The 22479-nt window shown below is 44.7% G+C and overlaps 1 protein-coding gene across 4 annotated transcripts in view; it reads right to left on the bottom strand.

Moving 5' to 3' along the window:
* OGDH (oxoglutarate dehydrogenase) overlaps positions 1–19882 on the bottom strand; it is a 92514-nt gene extending 72632 nt beyond the window's left edge. For all 4 annotated transcript variants that reach the window (XM_050937407.1, XM_050937405.1, XM_050937408.1 and 1 more), the window contains exons 1-2: positions 19796–19882; positions 10809–11057 (exon numbers count right to left, since the gene is read on the bottom strand). In XM_050937407.1, the coding sequence (XP_050793364.1) occupies positions 10809–11030 (222 nt within the window). In that variant the 5' untranslated portion in view covers positions 11031–11057; positions 19796–19882. The remainder of the gene's footprint in view (positions 1–10808; positions 11058–19795) is intronic.
* Positions 19883–22479: the final 2597 nt, after the last annotated feature.

A 22479-nucleotide genomic window follows, 5' to 3' on the forward strand; every position in this document is an offset into this window, starting at 1 on the left:
AACACTCTCCCATAGCTGGAACACTCAGCTGGGGTCTATACTGAACTTATGTCTAGTTCAGTATTTAGCTCAAGCTAAAAATCTTTGCATTTATAATTGCCTGATAGTGTTGCTGAACAAAAGGATGGATGCCCATGAACCCAGACAGGACTGCAAATACCTACACTTCAGACTTGCTGCCCAGGAGAAGATTACTGAAGGAAACAAACTAGCCTCTAGAGATAATTTAAATAATTGTTCCTGCTTTTTTTGTGGGGAAGCAGAGAATGGAATCTAATTTTCTGTTTCTCTTGGTCCCAGAATTAACTGTTATAATACTGGAAAATGGTTTGAAAGAAGAAGAAGATGAGTCATTACATTGTGACTGGATCGCATACTTGTTTTAAAGTCACCCTCACCGAGTAAAGAACTGAGGCTTTAACATCGAAGCAAGTTGTGTTTAAGAAGCTGGATCATGTGATGACTTTTAGTGGCCTGGCTTTAGAGGCATTCATTTTTAGCTCCATGGGTCTTCAGATCTTCCACCTCCTCTAGCCCTCCTCCTGAGGTCCCAGAGGGACAGCTGTACTCCTGGGTCCCTTTCCGCTCTAGAGGAAAGGCAGAGATGAGGTCTGAGAGCCAGTACTGCTGCAAACAGTTCCCAGGAAGACGGAGCAATTTCCTGTCTGGGGAGGAGAAAGGCCATCAAGCAGGAATTCATGCTATTTCAAACTAAAAGTGTTTTTCTGGAAGGAATTCACACACACCCCCGCCATTTCCTCCCTCCCCCAAAGAATGCAGAAATTCCTGCACTACTGTTATAGTAGCTATTTCCATAGCTCTCACCCTGCAGGTATCACAGCAGCCTAATTGCTTTTTCCAACCTTCATGCATGGGGGTAAAGCAACCCCAGTGCTCACACAGACAGGGCAGCTAATATACCTCAGTAAAAAGGTCACTCGCTGGGCTGCATTCATCCCTAGTAGAACTGCAGTGAAGTCTGTAGTGTACACTGGGGGGATAAATATGACCCATTATGTTCAGCAGGCAAACAAGAGACCAGACATACCAGGCTGTGTTGAGCAACTGCCAGATGTGTACAATACAAGGTTTACAAGATAGCCAGACAGTTTGGGCACATCTTTTAAAAGACAGGGAGCACAGAGAAGCATTATTCAACCTTCTCCCCTCTTTGCTAAGATTAAACTGACTTTAAAAGCTTCATTGTGTACAGTCATCCCAATTATTCTATCAGTGTGTAATTACACCAATTCTTAATAGGAACTCAAGAGGATTAAGATGAAGTGCCCACGCTACAGCAAACTCAACTACAAGTCATGTCTGGCATGTCTGCACACAAAAGTTATAGTTAAAATGGTACAAACTCCCTTCTAATAGTGTGGATACTATTGTACTGACATAAGTGCTTATAACAGTATAGCTTATATTGAAAGGGGAATAAGCTATACTGGGATAACTGTCTTTATACACCTCCACCCCGATATAACACGACCCGATATAACACAGTAAAGCAATGCTCTGGGACCGCGGGGGGAGGGGGTGCTGCGCACCCTGGTAGATCAAAACAAGTTCGATATAACCGGTAAGATTTTTTAGCTCCCAAGGACAGCTTTATAATCGAGGTAGAGGTGTACTTGTATAGCTGTCTACAATAGGGCTTGTAAGGTATAACTATATCAGGAGGAAAAAAAAAAGTCAGACCCCATACATAGTTGAGGGTGAAACTTGAAAGTTTAGACCAGGCCTTAGGGATCCCACAGGTATATCTTGTCTGTCATTTGCTGAGCACACTCACTGCATGGGACAGGAGGAGCAAACATGATACGGCATCTTCCTCATAATACTAAGCCAAAGTTCAAGGCTAGTCTCATGTTTTAAAATCATACATAAAAAAACCAAACTGGTGTTGTAATAAGTCTTCCTTCAAGAACATCTCCCCCCACACCAATCTCTGCTGAGTCATAAAGGATTATACAGAGCACTCATACAGAACTCTCCAGCCCTCTCTTCAAAAGAGAAGGAGCCAGCCAGCTTCTCTGCCCAATGATGCTGCACCAGCTGGCTCCAAACTAAGCAGTCAGAGCCTTACTTCTTTGCATGCCATTGTACATTAACCTGAAAAGAACCACCTAGCTTTTGTTTTCCTTTCATCTTTCTGAAGACTCAGAGATCCTATTGCAAGGAAATATTTATTTAATACCACATGGTTTTACAAGACTCAGTTACTATCATCTTGCTGTGCCATAGTCAATAGTTCCAAGTGGCCCTAGGGATACACTGCATGATAATATGCCAGGCAACTTCAGTTATACCCAAGGATGAGTCCACAGATTTGGTCATCTCACAGCAGTGCAGTTCTCTCACATGGAGCTTGCCCTACTCATGAACAGTACTGGATTGATGGAAACATAGGATCAAGCAGATACTTCATTTCAGTGTGGCACTGGGAAAGTGAAACTTATTAATCAAGGCTCAGAACAGGTGTATCCCAGCTATAACTAATAGTAATATATAAAGGAAGAGTTGTAGTTTGCTGCAGCTAGCACTAGCCAATCCCTCCATCTCCTGCCTGAGAAGTATTAGTGTAACCTTGCTAACAAGGTTCAAGCAAGGAGCCACCAGGTCTCTTACATCACACTATACATTAAGGGACCAATCCTGCAACCCTTACAGCAGTAAAGATTACATAACTGGGCCCTAGATGGAGAAACAAGGGTTTGTTACTAACCGTGTCAAGACTGAAGCTATAGGCAGCTAAAAAAACTGAAGACCTTCTACGTACCCTAGCTCTCTCCATACCCATGCACAGGAGTAAGGTGCATAAAAAACACCTCCTCCCTTCCCTATGCAGATTGCTCACATGGCTGGGCTGTAGGTAGAGTGGGTGGGGAGCACTGCTTTGCTCACTGCAACACACTAGCCAGCGCAGCTGAGTCAGCTCGAAAGGAGGATGGGAGTAAACAGAACTAGGTATAGGATTGGCACAGCTTACCTCTCCCTTGAGCAAGGACTTCAGTTACAGTACAGTTCCTGGCCTGGTCTCTGTGCCATCCCTCACTTGGAGCTCATGGCAACTCCACAAACTAGGCCTACATTAGACGCAACAGGGAAACGTGACAAGGGGTACGGGATATGAATAAGAGCAGAGAGGGTAGATAACAAGGCTTACACAGAGTGGTGTCAAGGTTAGATTTGCACTTAAATTGTACTAGTTTGACCTTTTTAGGCTTAAGAAGTTAAATTGTACAGTGCAAGGCTGTCGCAGATTCTATTCAATGTGTTAGATATAGATATACACTGTTTTTGCCTGGTCACTGAAAACAAGGTTAAGTGAAACAAGTCTGCTCTGGGAGCATGAGGGAGGCACTGGAGCATTACCAGATCACTGCATTCGAGATGCACCTTTTGCACACATATGCAACAGGATTTATACAAGACTTGCAGGACTCTGTCTATAGTGGCATGTGTGACCATGTCACAGGTTTGCTACAGTTTACATGTGAAGAATTAGTTACACCGCAGCTGTGGTTTTGTTTAATGTGAAGCTATTCAGGGTCAACCCAGCTCAGGACTTTGATGGGAGTTCACTAAGGAAACCCACAAAGTTGCAGAGGAGCATGCCTCTGGGGAATAAGTATTAAACCAATACCCCAGGACTATGTTAGCAGGCTCTGCACAGCTGCATAAACCATCTTTTCAAAGAAACACAGAAGGAGAGGAGGTTCAGATCATGCACTGGCATGAAAGCCTTCTCTATACTAGAAAACTGTATTGCTTTAACTATACCAGTATATAACCTGCACAACATGGATGCACTTCTACTGGTATCAGGATGCTTATACTGGTATAGTGTCATCATATAGAAAAGGAAATAAGCTAAATGAGCATAACTGGTTCCATGTTTGGGGATGAACTGCTTTAACTGTGTTGGGGATAGAGTGTACCTGTGCATGTGAGATACACAATCCGGACACTCCAGTGCGAAAGCCATTTAGAAAACGCCTCAGAAGATCAATACTTACACTAGCTTAAACCCTCCCCACAAAGGTTAGTTTCAAGTTTGTGAGTTAAATGAATTATAAGATGACTCAGGGGTTAGAGTCTGAGAGATTGTATGTATGGGGGAAATAAAAAAAACCAATCAGCATTAACTTTAGTCAACAAAATGACTAGAGTACATTTTGTGGACCAGTTTTCACAAGTTATAACTCCTGGGGGAAATTCTGTGAAAGTTTTTTCCTTTGTACTAAAACTGAGATCATGTGATTAGCATTGGACCATCATGTTACACACTGTGTGTATAAGAAATGTAGGACCAAGAAAAGGCTTATTATAAACTAGTACAATATATGAGAGCCAGCTGAGTTCACACATCCAGCTGGTAAGGAGGTGTAAGTGCTCAGATACTACAACCAGCACAGGAAAGACTAAATAAAGTATTCCAAGGATAAACCCATAGTCCCTAAATCACTTTGGAAGCCTTCAAACTGAATGGCACTATACACATACACCTAAACAGCAACAATCACAATGGGAAAATAAAGCGCTATAGTCACAGAGACCACACAGAGCCCATTCAGTGTTCCAAAAACATCACCTGACAGAGCAAGCTTGTATCTGCTGCCAAGACCATTCAAACGTATGCACACAGGATGGCATTACCCTGGACCATTGGCAATGCTCTTCGCACAGCACATGCCTAACCACTGCCAAGCTTTTTGCAGGCACCATGGCTAAGAGCTCTAAAGGAGGACAATGAGGTGGCTCTGCCAATGTTTGTGGAGAGTTTCATCTCAGGCACAGGACAAAGCACAAAGGAGCTGATCTGAAAGGATAGCAAGTAGACGATGACGATGAAGGCTGCCATGATTGACAGCTGCCTCTGCTCTGCCAACACCTCACTAGCACCTGAGATGACAGGTAGGAAAGGGATATGCTGCAAATGGCTTTGGAAGTGACGATAAGTAGCCTATGTTTGATGGGATGGAGAAATGGGGGGCAGGTGATGTGGTTAGAGAGACAGGCCAGAAAGATATGTTTACAGCAGCATTGTGAATGGATATGAGCAAGGCAAGATGGGATTTCTCAAGGCTAGAGAAGAGGACACAAGAGAATGACACTAACTTGGACATGATGGGTCAAAAAACTGTGCCCACTAAAATCAGCAGGCATTGAAGACAGTTATCCAAGTACAGAGTGAAATAAAGACTCAGACATTAGTTCCACTATCACAGCCACTTGAGAAGCAGAAAGATAATCTGGAGAGCAGGAGGGAGTGGTACATTGACTAGTCTGAAACCTCTGTTTCCGGTCTGGTGCTGTTTACTTGAGATGGCAGCCTCTACTTAAATGGTGATCTAGCTTACTTGTTTTCATCAGGAGATCTCAGAGTGCTGTCATTATTTTACAGGCAGAGAAACTGAGGCAGAGGGGACATAACTTGCCCAAGGTTATATAAGCAGCTGAGGCAGAGCAAGGAGTTGAATCCAGTCCCTATACCCTTCTGAGTCCCAGTGCCTTGGTCTATCCATTAGGTTGCTTAAAGCAATATACAACAAAAGTACTATGAAAAGAGCGCAGGCTTGTTTTCAGTAAGGTAAAACACCCACTCTGAGCAATGCTAATTCTGGAGAGGCTTCACTGCTGTCCATTGTTCCTGTGGGGACAGGTTTGGAGCTCCCTCAATCATAGTTCCCCCTTCCCCACCAAGATTCTATGATATCAAGTTGTGACCCTACTGAATGAATTCACCATGGACAGGCATAACACTAGTGCACTCAATGCATACAGGGATCAGTGCCCTGTTTGCTCCCAGAGAAGCTAGAAGAACAATCTGTACTACTGTGGAACAATAAATGCACTACACTAATTACTGCAATAACTGGGTGTGTCGGCATGCAGTGAAAACCAGATAAGGAAGCTAACTCCTTGTTGCTAGAGTCAAAAGGAAGCTTGCTGTCAGACTTGTGAGAACGAGATCAGAGGAAGAGAGCAGAAAAACAAGATGTTTGAAGGGGAGTGTAAGAAAGCTAGTGAAAAATCCATCCTGTCAAGTGTTTACTTAAGCTAATGCTGCACAGGAAAGGTACAGAAACAGAAAGTGATATTATGGTCACACAGAGGGCAGGCAAGAATGTGATGGTTAACAGGCCCATAGGAGACAAAATTTCACATCCTGTTCTTTTTTGGTCTGATTAAGATACTGCTGACACATTACCCCCACCAGCACTTGGGACTGGACTAAGGGTACTTTGTGCTTGTTAGCATATTTTTATTTTAAGAGGCTATTTAGGGATACTGGTGGGGGAGGGATTTCTAAGCCACTGATAAATGGCATCTTAGATTTATGGCCATCTGGCCCTCAACTAAATAACCACCAGCATGACATTGATGGTGTTGCGTTATGAGTGTTAGTGTCAGAACTGGAAGAGACTGTCTGGTTTGGCCAATGTACATGGCAGAAGGGCATTGCTGGCACATATCACATTGGTAGATGTGCAGGTGAACGAGCCCTGGATGGTGTGGCTGATGTGGTTAGGTCCTATGATGGTGTCCCAGAGCAGGCACCGGGGACAGTCTCAATGCAAAAGAGTAAATGGACACAAATCTGACATCAGAAATCATAACATTCAGTAGGAGAACATTTCAATTTCTCTGGTCACTCAGTAACAGACCTCAAAGTGGCAATTCTTTAACAAAAACTTCAAAAACAGACTCCAAGGTGAAGCTGCAGAACTGGAATTAATTTGCCAACTAGATACCATCAGATTAGGCCTGAATAAAGACTGGGAGTGGTTGGGTCATTACAAAACCTAAACTTAATTTCCCCAATACTAATTTATCCCTACAGTTACTCACACCTTCTTGTCAACTGTCTGTAATGGGATTCTCTCTTACCACTTCAAAAGAGATTTTTCCTCCCTTGGTATCCTGCTGTTAATTGATTTATCTTGTTAGACTGACCTAACACTTGGTAAAGCACCCCTATCCTTTCATGTATTTATACCTGGTCCTGTATTTTTTACTTCATATGTCTGATGAAGTGGGTTCTAGCCCACGAAAGCTTATGCCCAAATAAATTTGTTAGCCTCTGAAGTGCCACAAGGACTCCCCTTTTTTTCTGAAACAGACTAATATGGCTACCACTGAAACCTGTCACAGAGGGAAAAGTGATTTGTCCAACAGCACACTGCAAATCAGTTGTAGCGCTGGGATTAGAATCTAGGACTGCAGACTCCCAACTCTTGTACTCATCCCTCGAGACCGATAGAAGGCAATTACTATAAAAAACAGCTGCCTGGCTGGCTAGCAAAGATTTAATCGCACAGTTAACGAAGCCGTGCAGCTATGTAACCAGTTTGCCCATCCAAATAACATCTTGATCAATTTCTCTGATTTGAGGACCACAGATTTATGTTACCAAAAGGCTCTTAAAATCCATAGTTGGTTTTGGAGTATCAATATGGAGATTACATTAAGAGTTGGCAGCTAACATCTACAAGCACAGGGGTACGCAACCTCCGGCATACGAGCTGATTTTCAGTGGCACTCACACTGTCCAGGTCCTGGCCATCAGTCCAGGGGCTTTGCATTTTAATTTAATTTTAAATGAAGTTTCTTAAACATTTTAAAAACAACATTTATTTTATGTACAATAGTTTAGTTATATATTATAGACTTATAGAAAGAGGCCTTCTAAAAAACATTAAAATGTATTACTGGCGCGCAAAACCTTAAATTAGAGTGAATAAATGAAGACTCAGCACACCACTTCTGAAAGGTTGCCGACCCCGTACAAGCAAGTTCTCTCTTAGGTATGGCTGCTTGCCAGTACCAGCAGCCTAGCCATGGAAACAGGGGCAGGAGGGAATTACATAAATATGAAGTTGTTTAGAAAAGCAGGATATGAAAGTTATTTTCAGCTGACCTGACTTCTATTTCTATGGCTAACAGCAGGCACAATTCAGCTGCTGACTTCCAGTCTACCACCATTTGTGGCTCAACTGTTGTATCTGTAGAAAAGAGGCACCAGGTTTTTAATTACTGCCCAAAAGCCCTAACCTTGCACACAAGGCTTGCTCCTGGAACAAGATGACAAGAGAGCAAGAACTTGTGTACATTTCAGCTGTTGGCAGATTACAAAGCTCTAGGAGGGCTGTTTTTTGTGTGTGTGTGTGTGTTTTTTTTTAAAGTCAGCTACTGATTTTAGAAGCCTTCTGCTCCTGCGGCATGTGAAACATCAAACAAAGCACGAGAGTTGGAAATTCAGAGAGTATTAAATATTCTTACACTTTACAAATACAGTCCAGAAACATTTTCCAAGAAGTATCTAGTGCCAGATACCTGCATTTCTCAGGGTTAAGGAGTTTTGCTTATGCTAACAAGAACAATACACCTTGGATAGCGTTCTGGCTTACACTGAGGCCTACTCACAAGAAATTGCGATGAAATTCCATGGCATGTAGTGTGCAAGAGGTGAGACTAGAGGATCTAATGGTCTTATCTGCCTTAAGATCTATCAATGTGTCTATATAAAGAAAAATGTAACCCTCTTATTTTAGGGTCACAGCCAGCATGCAGCCTGCCTTAGCAAAAAAAAAAAAGTGGGGGGTGGGGTGGGATTTTTGAAAAGCCTAACGCACCCTGAAGTTACTCACAGGACACCTTTAACAGATTGCTCTCAGTTTATTACCAGGTCAGTGTTTTGCCTTGAACATCCCTTGAAGGATGTGTTAAGTAGAGTCTGTGGACTGGCAAAACAATCACCTTTTAAAGAAGTCTGTTGTGGGGCTCTGTAAGAGGTGTAGTTACATGTATCAAGAGGATGAGTGTTATAATCTAATTTACAGTAAAGTGAGTAGGTGTCATGAAACTAAGATGCATGTGTAGCAGTTTAGAAGTTCTATATACCACCTTTTAAAATAAATTCCACATAACAGAAAATCTGCATGAAAATACACAACTTTCTTCTTAAATTACTGCTGCACCAAATGGCACATAATCCAAAAATATGTAGTTCTGTTCTTTCAGAGTTAAGTGCTCCGAGTCAATAATTAAACACAGAAAGCCTTGACTGGGAGCAGGTCTGTATTTTGGCGCCTCACCTCCACAATTTTAGGAAAAACACCCAATGTTTAAAAAAAAAAAAAAAAACTTTAAGAGGGAGACCAAAATTTGGCTTTCCTCCCATCAGAAAACCTTTCGGCCAAGTATCATCCCAGAGATATAGGACTGTGTATTCTCTAGCTGTATGAGACCACTACTGAAATTTCACAGGTATTTAAATATTGACCTGTATGTCTGTTGAGGACAGAATAAAGGAGAATAAATCAGTGAATTCTGGTTTGTGGAATGTTTGTTCTGGTGTTCATTACAGTTCACTAAACAGGAACTGAAATACTGCTCTGTTGCTTTGTATCTCAAGGGACATGTAGATCTCACAGAGCAATCTTTATAAATCCCCATGGTACTGGAAGATCTGAATTACATAGAAGAGACATCTCTCTGCACGTGCCAGAATAAGAGGGACATGCAGTAGGCTTTCAGAACTCCAGTTCCCTACATCCACTTCTAGGTCTCAGTTAACAGCCTCTCCAAAGCTTTGACCAGAGGTGAGAAGACAAAGCAGACTCTCCTTAGACATGAGGCTGAAGATTACCTCCCAGCCCCACCAACCATTCCTTCCTAGTGGCAGTGTTTTTTATTTCACATTTTATAACTGTAAGACTACAAAGTGTACAGCAACAGCAGCCTTAGTTCTATCCCTATTATTAGCTTCTCACAGTTATTCCTCAGACTTCCCAGAGATACTTCCCTTGGTAATGGCTCCTGGCAATTACCATCCAACTGACAACATTCTGCAGTCCAAATTCAGCCCTGCTGAAGAGGGATTTAAGTGACATTTATGTCAAATAGAGTTGCACACATTTATATGTGGTTGAATATGGCCTTCTAATAGGGCTACAAGTTTCAGTGTATAGTAATTTACCACAGGAGCGTGGACAAAGTTTGATTGTACTCTAATGGCCATTAGCCCAAAGCTATGTGTATGTTAGTGACAGATTTTGAGGTGGCATGCTTCCTGATACTAACTGTGGGTAGACTAATGCCCACTACAGTTCTGTATCTTTAAACCTTATATCAGTTATCTTCTTAAGTGAGTTGCTTGAGGGAAAGTTAAGAAGTGGCTGGTAGAAAGATCATTGCTTACCACAATGGGGGATTTGAACCAGTTCCACCACCAAGCTGTAGTGGCAGGCTGAATTTTATAGCCACTTTTCTGCCATCCAAATGGTGTTATAAGAACAACTCTAAAGCAGAGTCAGTGTACTTACATAGAGCAAATACAGCAGCGTCGAGCACAACTTGTATTACACATTAATAGCGAAATGGACAAAGATCAGAATTTGAACTCAATTCCCTCTCCCTGTTCTCCCAACTTTTCATCACAAAGGAAAAGCAGCAGCTCAGCAAAATGGGGGATTCCCAAGAAAGGCAACTCCTCCTCTTCGTATCCATGTTTGAGTCCCGAAGTGGAATATCCAGTATTGACAGAATGCTCGGGGCTTGTTGGATTCAATCCAGAACAAAGAAGAATCAGATTGTTTCGCTACTGCTCAGCTAAATGCTGTTGATTCTTTTTGCAAAAGCAGATGTGGAACTGATGATCCATGAGTCACAGGCTCTTCATGCCAAATTCCCTCTTGACATTTGCACTTACCTGAACATGCCATTTGGCTCTCTCTCTCACACACACACACGCAGAGGAGATGAAGCAACAATATCCTGGGGCAGTTGCTCCTCCTTACCTTATGGACACTTTTGGGATTTTCCAGCCAAGCATAGTACATTTCCTCCACATAGTTCGAACTAGTCCCACTCAAAAATGGCTCAGCAGCAACAGGTGCACTGTAGCTCCTGATTTGTTGAAACGTCCGTGGTGCTGCCGGCTTGTGTTGGGAAATTGTCTTAACAGTCTGTGAGGCAGTCAATGGCCTCAATTTAGCAGCACAAGTCCTTAAGTGAAACATTTTTGTCCTGTAGCCGCTCACAAGCTCCTGTTGGTATAGGAATAAGAAGCATTTTAGATATTACAGCAGAACAATGCACAGTATACAAAAAGAAATCAACCTAATAACCACGTTGCTGTTACTTAGCATTTTTCATCCATTGATCTCAAAGATCAGTCTCAAGCGCCATTTTACAGATGGCGAAATGAAGGCACAGAGAGGTCACCTAGCAGACCAGTAGCAGAGCCACTAACAGGTCTCCCATGTCCTAGCACAGGGGTAGGCAACCTATGGCACAGGTGCCGAAGGCAGCACACAAGCTGATTTTCAGCAGCACTCACGCTGCCTGGGTCCTGGTCACCAGTCCGGGGGCTCTGCATTTTAATTTAATTTTAAATGAAGCTTCTTAAACATTTTTAAAACCTTATTTACTTTACATACAACAACAGTTTCATTATATATTATACTTATAGAAAGACCTTCTAAAAACGTTAAAAAGTATTACTGGCATGTGAAACCTTAAATCAGAGCGAATAAATGAAGACTCGGCACACCACTTCTGAAAGGTTGCCAACCCCTGTCCTAGTGCAATGCTCCATCCATGAGGCCACACTGCCTTCCCTACATAATCTGATTTCTAATTTGGTTACTTGAAACCAATAGTTTAACACAGGTATTAGCATTGCATAACCATTAATTTAAGATATGGACTAGTATCCCTTTGGGTTACCACTCCAGCCAGACGCAGTCAGTCATTAAGGGAAGGGAATTTAAGCAGGAAATGGAACAGGTTTTTTTTTTGGGGCGGGGGGGGGGCGGAGTAAGTTATCACTTATGGCTTTGAACCAAACATCTACATTTGCCAGCCAAACCTAGCATCATCAGAGAAAGCTGGTCATTAGGTTCCTGACTAAGACCGTCAGAAGTAAGGTTAGAGAAGAGATAAGAATGATTATAAACAAAGGGGATAGTGGGGGAAAAAAAGGAATTTATTGACAGGAGCAGGCACCCCAACAGAGAATGTAATTATAACTAATGGGAAGCAGTGGCAGCAAAGTGGTTATTCCATGCTGATAAGACTGCCACTCAGACAGCCACACTTCTGCTGAACTGTATTCCCATTCCCACCTCTCTGCAGTTCTCTTCACCTTTTTGCCCTTATTAGTGTCCATATTGCACATTCCCACACTTCTGAAACAGGGAAAAAGCAGCCCTTCCTTGCAGCACAGTGCCTGCATGGCATTTCACAGCATGTGCTCCATTGTTCCCTACTTGCACTAGGAAGAGGTCCTTAAAGCTTCAGAGTAAAAATTATCAGCTATTATGCAAAATTAAAGAAGTTACATGTGAGAAGTATAAAAGGACAAAGTCTTAATGGATTTGCTGTCCAACTAAGAATGCGGAGAGCTGGAAACCCATATTTCCACTTTTTAAGAGTGGAGGACTGGAATTCAGAGGTTATGTCTTCCCCGAAAAAAAAAAATAAAAGGTTCCATTTTAACATCTCAAAGCAAAATCTTAGGTCTGGTCTACACTGGGAGGGCTGTCGATGTAAGAAACGCAACTTCAGCTACGGGAATACCGTAGCTGAAGTCGAAGTATCTTATTCCGACTTACCTCCTGTCCTCACGGCGCGAGATCGGCATCTGCAGCTCCCCCGTCGACTCCACTACCACCGCTCGCTCCAGTGGAGTTCCAGAGTCGACGAGGAGCGCATTCGGGGATCGATATATCGCATCTAGATGAGACGCGATATATTGATCCCCAATAAATCGATCGCTACCAGCCGATATGGCGGGTAGTCTGGACGTACCCTTAGTGGAGACAAGATAAAAATATTTCTTGCCTCTGTGTAGCTACATGGAGATAAACTCCAGGTGGAGAGGAGAGATTATAGGGTTGACCACAAGTAGCCACCTTGATGTAAAAACTACCTGTGCCTTTTCTCCACTAGGATTTTACATCAAGACAGCAATTTCCATATTAAAAAAAAATGCAGTTTTTTTTTTTTGCAGTGAAGACAGCCTTAGTTAGCCAGACTCCTAAGTTATTTTATGCCTAAAGCATATTAATTCAGCTGAGAAGGTACTGTAAATTATCAAGTCAATTTCAAAAAAGCTTCAAATAATTTCTGGTCCTTCTGCCAATTCCTTTTACAGTTGCCTTTTCCTACTTAAAAAATCCCTTACACCTTTGTTCACCTCACCAGCTATTCCTGTTAACATTTCAAATCAAGTGCTTGAGATAAACACTCACTCCCTTTAAAAAAGAAAGACCGTGCAAAAGTTATGACGGCATCTAGTTGCACAGATAAAACAACTGAATATTTCAGGATCGTTCTATTAGCAAAGCAGCCATCATTAGGCCATAGAATACCAAGCAGTTTGTTGTTTGTTTTTTTTTAAAAAGGAGAGGAAAGGCAGTGACCACTCAGGCTATGTCTACACTACCACACCTACGCTATGCAACACCAGTTATGTTAGTCGATGTACCTTAGGTCAAGTTACATCCAGGAGGTCGACAGGAGAAAATCTCCCGTTGACTTACCTTACTCTTCTCATCAGGGGTAGAATACAGAGATCGACTGGAGAGCGATCTGCAGTCAATTTGGTGGGTCTTTACTAGACACGCTAAATTGACTGCCAGTGGATTGATCTCAGAGTGTTGATCCCTGCCACAGTGTAGGCCTGCCCTTAGTGACCTTCCGAGGACAGTGACACAGGAGCTGGAACTTCCTTCCAGAGAATTAGTATACTGGCTTGCAAGTTTGAGAAAATGTTTGGAGGAAGACTGGGAGGAGATTATAGTTAAGCTTTTGGTTTACAAAACATTCACATAAAAACACCTAACAAGTTTGTTCACTGAATGACCATTAAATGGACATCAAAACAAATCTATCCCTAGCTGAGCATTGGCAGGGTTTGTCTGGCAGCTGGATTTCAGTGCTCAATGTCACGTTCTCATTTCCAATCTAATGTGAAGATGATGTACTCAAACAGTGCGCAGCTCTCCATCACAGCCAAAGCCACAAGAAAACAGCTTCAGTTACATGAACGCAGCTTAGAAACATTTTCCATTATCCCCATTCCTATTTAGCAGGCACTGGCTGAAAGTTAAACTGGTTAACTGGAACAGCACTTCTTATTCCCCCCCACCCCCCAAGTACAATTTTGCTGCATTGCTCACTCAGCAATCATTGTGCTTTCGGCCCAAATTCAATCGAGTCCTAGTTGAAAAGTATAGTACCTTTCTTCCTATGCACCCATCACAGCACTATTAAAAAGGGAGCTCATGAAGACAAAGAACACAGGTCATAGAACTGAATGCCTCAGGAAACTTGTGACAGGATACAGAACAGTTGGTCACATTAGGAAATAACATCTGTGAAATGAGTTAGGGCCTCTGTTCTGCTCCTAGGAGGCAGGTGTTCACATCAAAGGCTCCTTGCAACAGGTTCTTTTATTAGAGGGCTCAGAACAGGGACCAAGAACTTGAAAGGCCACAACCCTATGGTGTATCTTCACTAGGAAAAAATTTATGTTCTTAATCTGAGTTAGTTAACGGGTGGTAAAATCCTCGTGAAGATAAGGTAGGCTGCAGTTTTTCACGACTTAGCACATCAGTATAAACCCTAAGCTCCTTCCCACTCTCTGCCAGAAAGGAGTGGCATCTTACAGCAAGATAACTCACTCTAACCCACTTCCCCACACCCCTTTTGGCAGTGAAAACATAGCCTTTAAGTTGGCTTGCTAACTTGTATGAAAAACTATAAACTGCCTTGTCTTCACTTGGATTTTACCTCATGGTAGTTACCTCATGCCAAGAGGCTTATGGACCAAGTTTTCATTTAATTTAGGAGCCCAACCTAAGACATTTTGGATCTGACTTTCAAAGATGTTGAGCACTGACAGTTTTCAATCACTGCTGTGAGAGCTCAACATCTCTGAAAGCCAGGTCTAAGCATTCCAATTAGAACTTGTCTAATGTGACAAGCTTGTCTTGTGTGAGAGACCGTTGTACAATTGCATAGCAAAAGCTTTGGCTAAAATCATAGCATCACAATTGATTAAAGAAACTGGCCTGTAATTACCACATAGTGCAAGTTTTTTCCCAGGTTTAGGAATAACTGAAACAACAGCTTCTGTTAGAGTTTGCTCATTATTGGCCTCAGTGAACATATTCAATAATCTAGGAGTTAAAGTTTCAGAAATCTTCTTGTAAAATTCAGTTGTGAATCCAACTGCTCCAGGAGTCTTTCCAACTTTCATTTCCTTCATAGCCTGAGTAATTACTGCAGTTTCCAGAGGAGCATCAGAAAGTTCTTTCTGAGAGTCAGAAGTGTGACAGAGACAATCCACTAAAAAAAAAAAAAGTCCACTAGGGCATCTTTACTGATTCCCCCTTTGGCTATAGTTTTGAATAAAAAATTGTTGAAATTGTTTAATATTTGACAGTTGCATATAATTTATTGCTGCTATTTGCGATAGTAGCAATCTTATTTCTGTTAGACTTTTGCTTATTCGTATGCCAACAGCTTGCCAACTCTCTTGCCAGATTCCCAATAGTTTTGCTAAAACAAAAATGCAGCCTTTTGAGACACAAGTTGGTTGATTTCATATCTTCGATTGATGGGGATTCTGAGACTCTCCCTGAAGAAAGCAGAAACAAGCAATAGCTATTCTTATTAACTCTAAGTGTAGACACTTATTTTTGAACAAAAGTGTCTTTCTCCTGTTTAGCTTAACCCACTTCAAAATAGGGACAGGACACTCTTGTCCAAAATAAGAGTGTCTACACATGGAGTTATTTAGGAACAACTCTGTGTTCCTAAGCCCTTATTAGGCTCCTAAGAACTGAGGTATCCATTGGCCCAACTCCAAATAGAGCGCTTGAGTGTGTCTATATACAGAAGCTGCACAGGTTTAACTTGAATCAGTTTAGTTACATCATAAGAACTTCTGTCTGTGGGGATTCATATCAGTTTAAAATGAGACACGATAGTTTAGCTTGTGCCTGTACATTTACTGATACAAGATAAACTGATAAGAGTTTAGACACAAAGCTGCAACAGTTTAACTAAAACAGTATTAAAACTTACAACGTATCATACGTACAACTTTCTGTGTGGACAAGGCTTTTAGCGTTAAAGCTGGATTTGAACTCACAAATTCCCCAATTCTGTTTTTAAGTGTTTTCACTGAAAGATCAATGAATGAGAATATTCAGAATAAACCTAGTCTTCAAACTATGCAAGGGTATACTACTATTAAACAAGGTAGATTAAGCTATTAATTTGGCCTCAAAGCACCCAGAAGAGTCAACGAAAGATGCCACTGAAGACAGATACTTAGGAATTGTTTTTGCTTAAACCAGAACCAAGCCAAACAAACAGAGGATTAAGATAGAATTAATGTCTGATTAAAGGAAAATCAGGTTGCTAAGTAAGTGCAATGAACCCAATGTATATAAGCATCAGAGTAACAGGAAAACAAAAATCTTGAAGTGTTAAATGTTTTGCTAACATTTGTTAAATGTTTTGAGACTGCTAAGTGTAGTTATTAGTTTTAAAACACAGGTTCCTTACTAGGTGACCAAATGATGGTTTTTTTTTTAAATTGGTAAAAATTATTAGTTTGCACTTTTTTGTTGAATGGGGCCTAGCATGTCTGAGTATGTTTAGCATTAACTACTGCTGTAGAGTGTCATTTTATTTTTAAAGATGGTGTGTACTTATCCAAGGTCACCTCAAACAAGATACGCCCTTATAACTGTTCAGTCAGGAGCTATGACAATTAAGTATAGTACTATCAAAACAGAGGAAATGCAGTGAGTTTTCCCTCCACTCAGCTAGGGCTGAAAATTCATTTGGAGTTTAAAAAGAAAAAGATGCACTAAGAAAGTCAGTCCAGTCATGTTCCCAATAACTAAAACCCTGACACACATATTTAGTGCAACCCCGTTAAACAAACTGATCCAGACGTGATGGGACAGTAGTTTCTAAACAAACTACAGAACACATGCTATCAGTTTGTTTAACCTTAAGCTATTCAGTAGTGCCTACTGAGAAAAGAAAGATTCCAGACAATTAGCTCTTACAACTGGGACTAATAACAAGGTAAATTACAAGATAAAAATGGCCCCAAAACCTTGACCACTTCCCTTCAAAATATTGAAGAGTTTTCCGCAGGACATTCTGTCTAAATGAGGTTCCTGATCACATTTATCCTATAGGAATCTATGCAAGTCATAGCTTTTTGCCCTCAAGATACAATCGCTGAGCTGTTTACTATTATTATAAAGTGAATGGTGCACATTTATCCAAGGTATAACTCCCTTGAAGTCAACAGGATATAAACCAATAATGAATTTATCAGTATGAAAATAAAACTTTCCAACGTTATTAAAAGGCAAAGCAAGCATATTCTATTCTGTGTATAGAACTGGCACTTGCATTCCTCCCCTGTCAGCATATTTCAACCTCTTTGTGCAAGATATTTCTGATCATTTGTCTTTGGATATGTCTTCCCTACAAAGTTAACACAGGCTCTCACATGGGTTTTAGTCCAAGCTCCCCTACTACCCACACGCAAAAACTTTTGACCCAGGTCTGGAGGTTCTTTGGGCCTGCATTACCTTATCTGGCTACAGGTACAGGTCAGAACTCTGGTTCTGCTTTAATTCAGACTGTAACCTGTTCATTTGGTAGTATGGATCTAGCTGTAATCCAAGTTATTTAACTAAGTTCTGACAGTCCTCCAATACCATCCCACAATTCCCTCAGTGGTGTATTTTCCTATCCTTCTACCCACTCCCTCCTTCTGCACCAGCACTCAGCACTTATATACACCAGTTTGACACTTAAACTCACTCCACACGGCCCACCACACTGCTACAAGCACTTGAATAGAGTGATGTCATCCTCATCCCAGCGTGCTGTTAATTGGCCAGAGGTTCACATCATAGAGCACTGCAGCACTACGAATCATGGGATACCATAAATCCTACTACTTAACCCAGGTTACTGAAGCATCAGAATAGATGCAGCTCACCAGTATGACTTGGGTGTGAGCATCCACCCTGAGAAACCACACTCAACTTTGGCCAATCTGGGTTCCCAGATCTGCATTAACTGCAGTGAGGACATACCTTCTGTGTATAATGAGTTTCTTACATTCAACTCCCTATCCGATTTTTTAAATCGAAACAATCATGGCATGGAGCAGTAATTCAAGCAGTAAGAATACTTTTCATACCAACCCTACATTTCCCTGACTTGAGCCAATTAAACCTGCTGAATTTCACTATTAGAATTCCCTTTTTCAAACAGGCCAAGTGGGCATGAAGAGACATTTAACAGCATTCACTGAGGACTGTGACTATGATTGAGGCTAAGTCTATACTATAGACATATATTGGTATAACTACGTCACTTAGGGATGTGAAAAAACCACATCACTGAGCAACGCAATTATACTGACCTAAGCCCCAGTGTACCTAGCGCTATGTAAATGGAAGAGTTTCTCCTCCCATCACAGCTACCTCTCACGGAGATGGATTAATTACACCGCTTCTCCACCGTGCAGTAGCATCTTCACGTGCAGCAAGACAACAAAACAGCTGCACATGAAGACAAGCACTGACTCACGCGACAGTTAATGCCCAGAAGGGTTGGGCCTGGACCAACAGCTTTCTTTTTGCTCTAACAATGTTTCCAATTCCTGCTGGGAGGTGCCAAGCAGAAAAGCATGACACATTCCCCTGAGGTTGACATTTGTTTACATGAAAGAAGTCATGCAAAAGGGAGAATGGAGGTCATAGCCTAGGCAGTGTGCTAGATACCTTCTAACAAGGCAAAATCCACCAATCATAGGTCAACATGAAGGTGAGTAGAGTACCCACAAGTATGCTCCTTGGGAAAGGCTCGAGGGAGCAGGCTGGCACCCATCCCCAAGGAGTGAGAAGCAAAAGGACTCTGGGCTTCTCAGCACGATTCTGACCACAGATGAACTTTTAAATTGACCTCTGGCTAGGAGGTACCTGATGTCATGGAAGCTGTTCTTGCCACCATCTGACCGCTAAGGGAAAGGGCCACTCCCGCCTCCAGGCACAAAGACTCCCGGGGGGGGCGGGAGAGATACGGGCTCACCACTACTAGGCCGCAGCATTATTGGGGGGCAGAGGGAACACTGCCACTCCAGGAACCAGCCCCATGCCTGCCTCTGAGGTACCCAAGTCACAGCGCCACGGGGGGTGGGGGGGAGAGGACAGCGCTGTGCTCAGTGCCTAGCTCCGATAGGGCTGGGCAAAGTAGCACTGGCTGGGCCCTTGACTCCCTCTGTGCCTCAGTTTCCCCGCCTGCACGAGAGGGGTGATGCTGCTGGCTCCCGCCCCAGGGCGCAGGGGCCAGGCCCCGCCCCGCCGGGGGGAACTCCCCGACCCCAGCTCCCTCCACGTGGGGCCGCGCGCTCCCGCACTCTGCGGGGCTGGGGTCTCGCCCACTCACGCTTGCGGCCCCGCCCCCCGCCATCCAATCAGCGAGCGGCCCCGCCTCAGCGCACACCCGCCCCTCGATAGCCCGACCTATCACAGAGGCGATGGCAGAGCACCGCCTCCTTACTGGCCGCTGCCGCCATCACTCCCCGTGACCTCACCCGCCCCTCGGCTGAGGCGCCCGGGCGGTGACGCCAAGGACACTCCGGGCGCAGGGGCACGAGGCAGCGCCCTGCTCCCAGCGGACCGGATCCCTAGGCCCGGCCAGCGCTCCCCCTCCGCAGGCCACGCGGTACCTGCTGGCGCGTCCGTCCCGCCCGCGCGCGGCTCTGCTCTGACAGCGGCCGCCGCTCTGCGCGCCAAGTACCACCGCCCCGCCCCCTACGTGCCGCGTCACCGCGCTTCTCCACCCACTCCCGGGTCACGTGTCGGGGATTCGCCCTTGAGCCGCTCGGTGGTGGTGCGCTGGGATCCCCGCCCGTCTGTTTGGCCCCGTCTCACCACCACGTGACCAATAGCGGGGGGGCGGGGGAGCAAGGCAGCGGTGGGCGTGTGGTTGGTGGAGGATGGCGAGTGGGCATTGGGGGGCCGTGTGTAATGGGGGAGCGAGGTGTTGGGGGGCAGTGGGAGGTGCTGGGAGATAGCTGCAGGACTAGGTTGTGGGGTGGGTGCGGGACACTGAAGGGTGAGGTAGATGGGGGCTGGGTGCAGGACGTAGGGGATAATGGGCGGTGGGAGAGATGGCGTGGGGCACTGGAGGTGCTTGGTGTTGGGGGGCAGGGTAGGTGGTGATGGGGTGGGTGCAGGACAAGGGGAGAGACATAGGTGGGAGGGAGTGGCAGGCACTGGTGGGGGTGTAGTTGGTGGGACATGGGTGCCAGTCACTGGAGGGCATGTGGTGGAGGCATCAGTCAAGCCTGAGTGATGACTCTAGGCATAGAGGATTGGGACAGTTTTGCCTGTGTCCATTCACCCACATCAGGAAGGCTCTTTGGCTGGCCGTGCCAGCTCCATGCACTGCTGCCTGTATGTCTGAATCAGGTGTCATGGACTCACAGATCGTGCCCACTCTTGGTCCCATGGAGGGGTGCCCCTTTCAGTGCGACAGCCCTTCTCAGGGGTCCACTCTCTCTCAGAGTCAGGCCCCTCCACCTTCTGAAGCCGCACATCTCTGAGCCTTAGCACGTCTGTCTCTCACCGTGGGTCCCCCTCAGGGAGTCCATGCTCTCTGGACCCCCTGGGCCTCCTCAGCCCCGAAGGGATTGATGCAACCCTGTTTTCTAGACCAGAGTGACTGTCAGCCAGCATAAAACAGGAGGGTTTATTGAGAGTTGGACACAGCACAGGAAACTCTCAGGGCCTCAGGCCTGGCTTCCCTCAGCACAGCACATCCCAGTCCCCCTGCATCTAGGTGGGCCCTGCCTGCTCCCCCTCTCCAGTCCAGAGGCCCTCCCTCCCATGTTCCCCGCTTCCCAGCTGGGCCTCAGATATCCTTGGCCCCAAGCCCCGCCTCTGTCCATTGTCTTCTCCCCAGGTAAACAGGGTCATAAACAGGATTGCCTGGGTCTGCTCTCCTCTCAGCTCTCCTCTGGCCCCCTCTGGCTGGAAGCGGCTGGTCCTCTCTTCGCAGCCCATTGTCCTCCCACTGGCCAGAACTGGCTGTGACTCCTGAGGTGGGTCTCTAGGTCACCAGGTCAGTGATCGCTGGGGTCTCCATCTTCCAGACCCTTGGCCGGGGTCCCACGTTCCCTCTCTTGTCCTCTGTAACAACAAATTCCCTTTCCCCTCACCTCATTAAACCAGTAACAGCTGGGGACACTTAGTCCCCCTCCTCTGCATGCAACTCACTGGAAAACACAGAAAAACCAAGAAAACCCCCCACTTTGTCACACCAGGTTCCGCAGGGTGGCTGTGGGGCACCCTCACAGCCTAGCCGGGGAGATCCAAAGCACCTGCCAACCCTCAAGGATGATGCCAGTGCTGCCCTGAACAAATGCGGAGATCACCTTGAAGTTTGCTCATGTTGATTGCAGGGCTTTACAACCTGTGATAAAGGCACCTGCAGTTGCCAGCACCTTGTCAGCATTAGCTGACGTGGAACTGGGAACCAGAGCTCCTGAGTTTTGTTCTTGAGTGAGGGGGCATGTTGCCTAGTGTTTAGAGCACTGAACTAGGGCTCTGTGTTTGGCTGTGTAGCTCAGACAAGTCTCTTCTCTCTGTGCAGCTGTAAAATGGAGAGGGTAATAATTATCCATGCCACCAGCCTGCCCAGGCTTCATTACTGTTTGGCATGTTATTGTTTATCAGTATGGAACTAAGGGCTCATTAACAAGTTTATGAGCTGAGAAAGAGGCTTCGAGCCAGGTCCTATTTAAAATTGTGCCAGGGATGCTGTGTGCAGACTAGTACAGAACCATAAGCTCTCTTCAGGGGAAGATTGAACGCACTTTAAGCTGTGCTGACCTGTGAAGATAAACTGGGGTTAAAGCAGCTACTGTGCCAGCAAACAGTGCAGGCCAGAGACGAGGGAAAAGTCTTTCATTTATGCAATTTGTTGTGTGCAGGGCATTATGGGAAAAAGGTCTCCTTACTTCAGGGCCGGCTTTAGGCCGATTCGACCGATTCCAGGGAATCGGGCCCCGCGCCTTAGGCACCTTTTAATTTTTTTTTTAAACTTACCCCGGTCCCCGGCTGCAGTCTGCTCCGGGGTCTTCCATGGTCCCGCTCCCTCCGCCCTGTCTCCAGTCAACCCCTGCTGCACCCCACTGCCCTAAGCCAGCCAGTTCCACACTCCACTGTCTCCAGACCTGCAAACCCCTGCTGCACCCCCCTGCGGCCCTGCCTGAAGCCAGCCTGCCCCACACCCCCTGTCTCCAACCAGCCCCACATCCCTTGCCCTGCCTGCAGCCAGACCCTACCTCCAGTCAGCCCCTGCCCTGCCTCCAGCCAGCCTCATGTCCACTCCTGCCCTGCAGTTTCC

This window comes from Gopherus flavomarginatus, chromosome 2 (assembly GCF_025201925.1).
Source record: "Gopherus flavomarginatus isolate rGopFla2 chromosome 2, rGopFla2.mat.asm, whole genome shotgun sequence".
Taxonomy (NCBI): domain Eukaryota; kingdom Metazoa; phylum Chordata; order Testudines; family Testudinidae; genus Gopherus; species Gopherus flavomarginatus.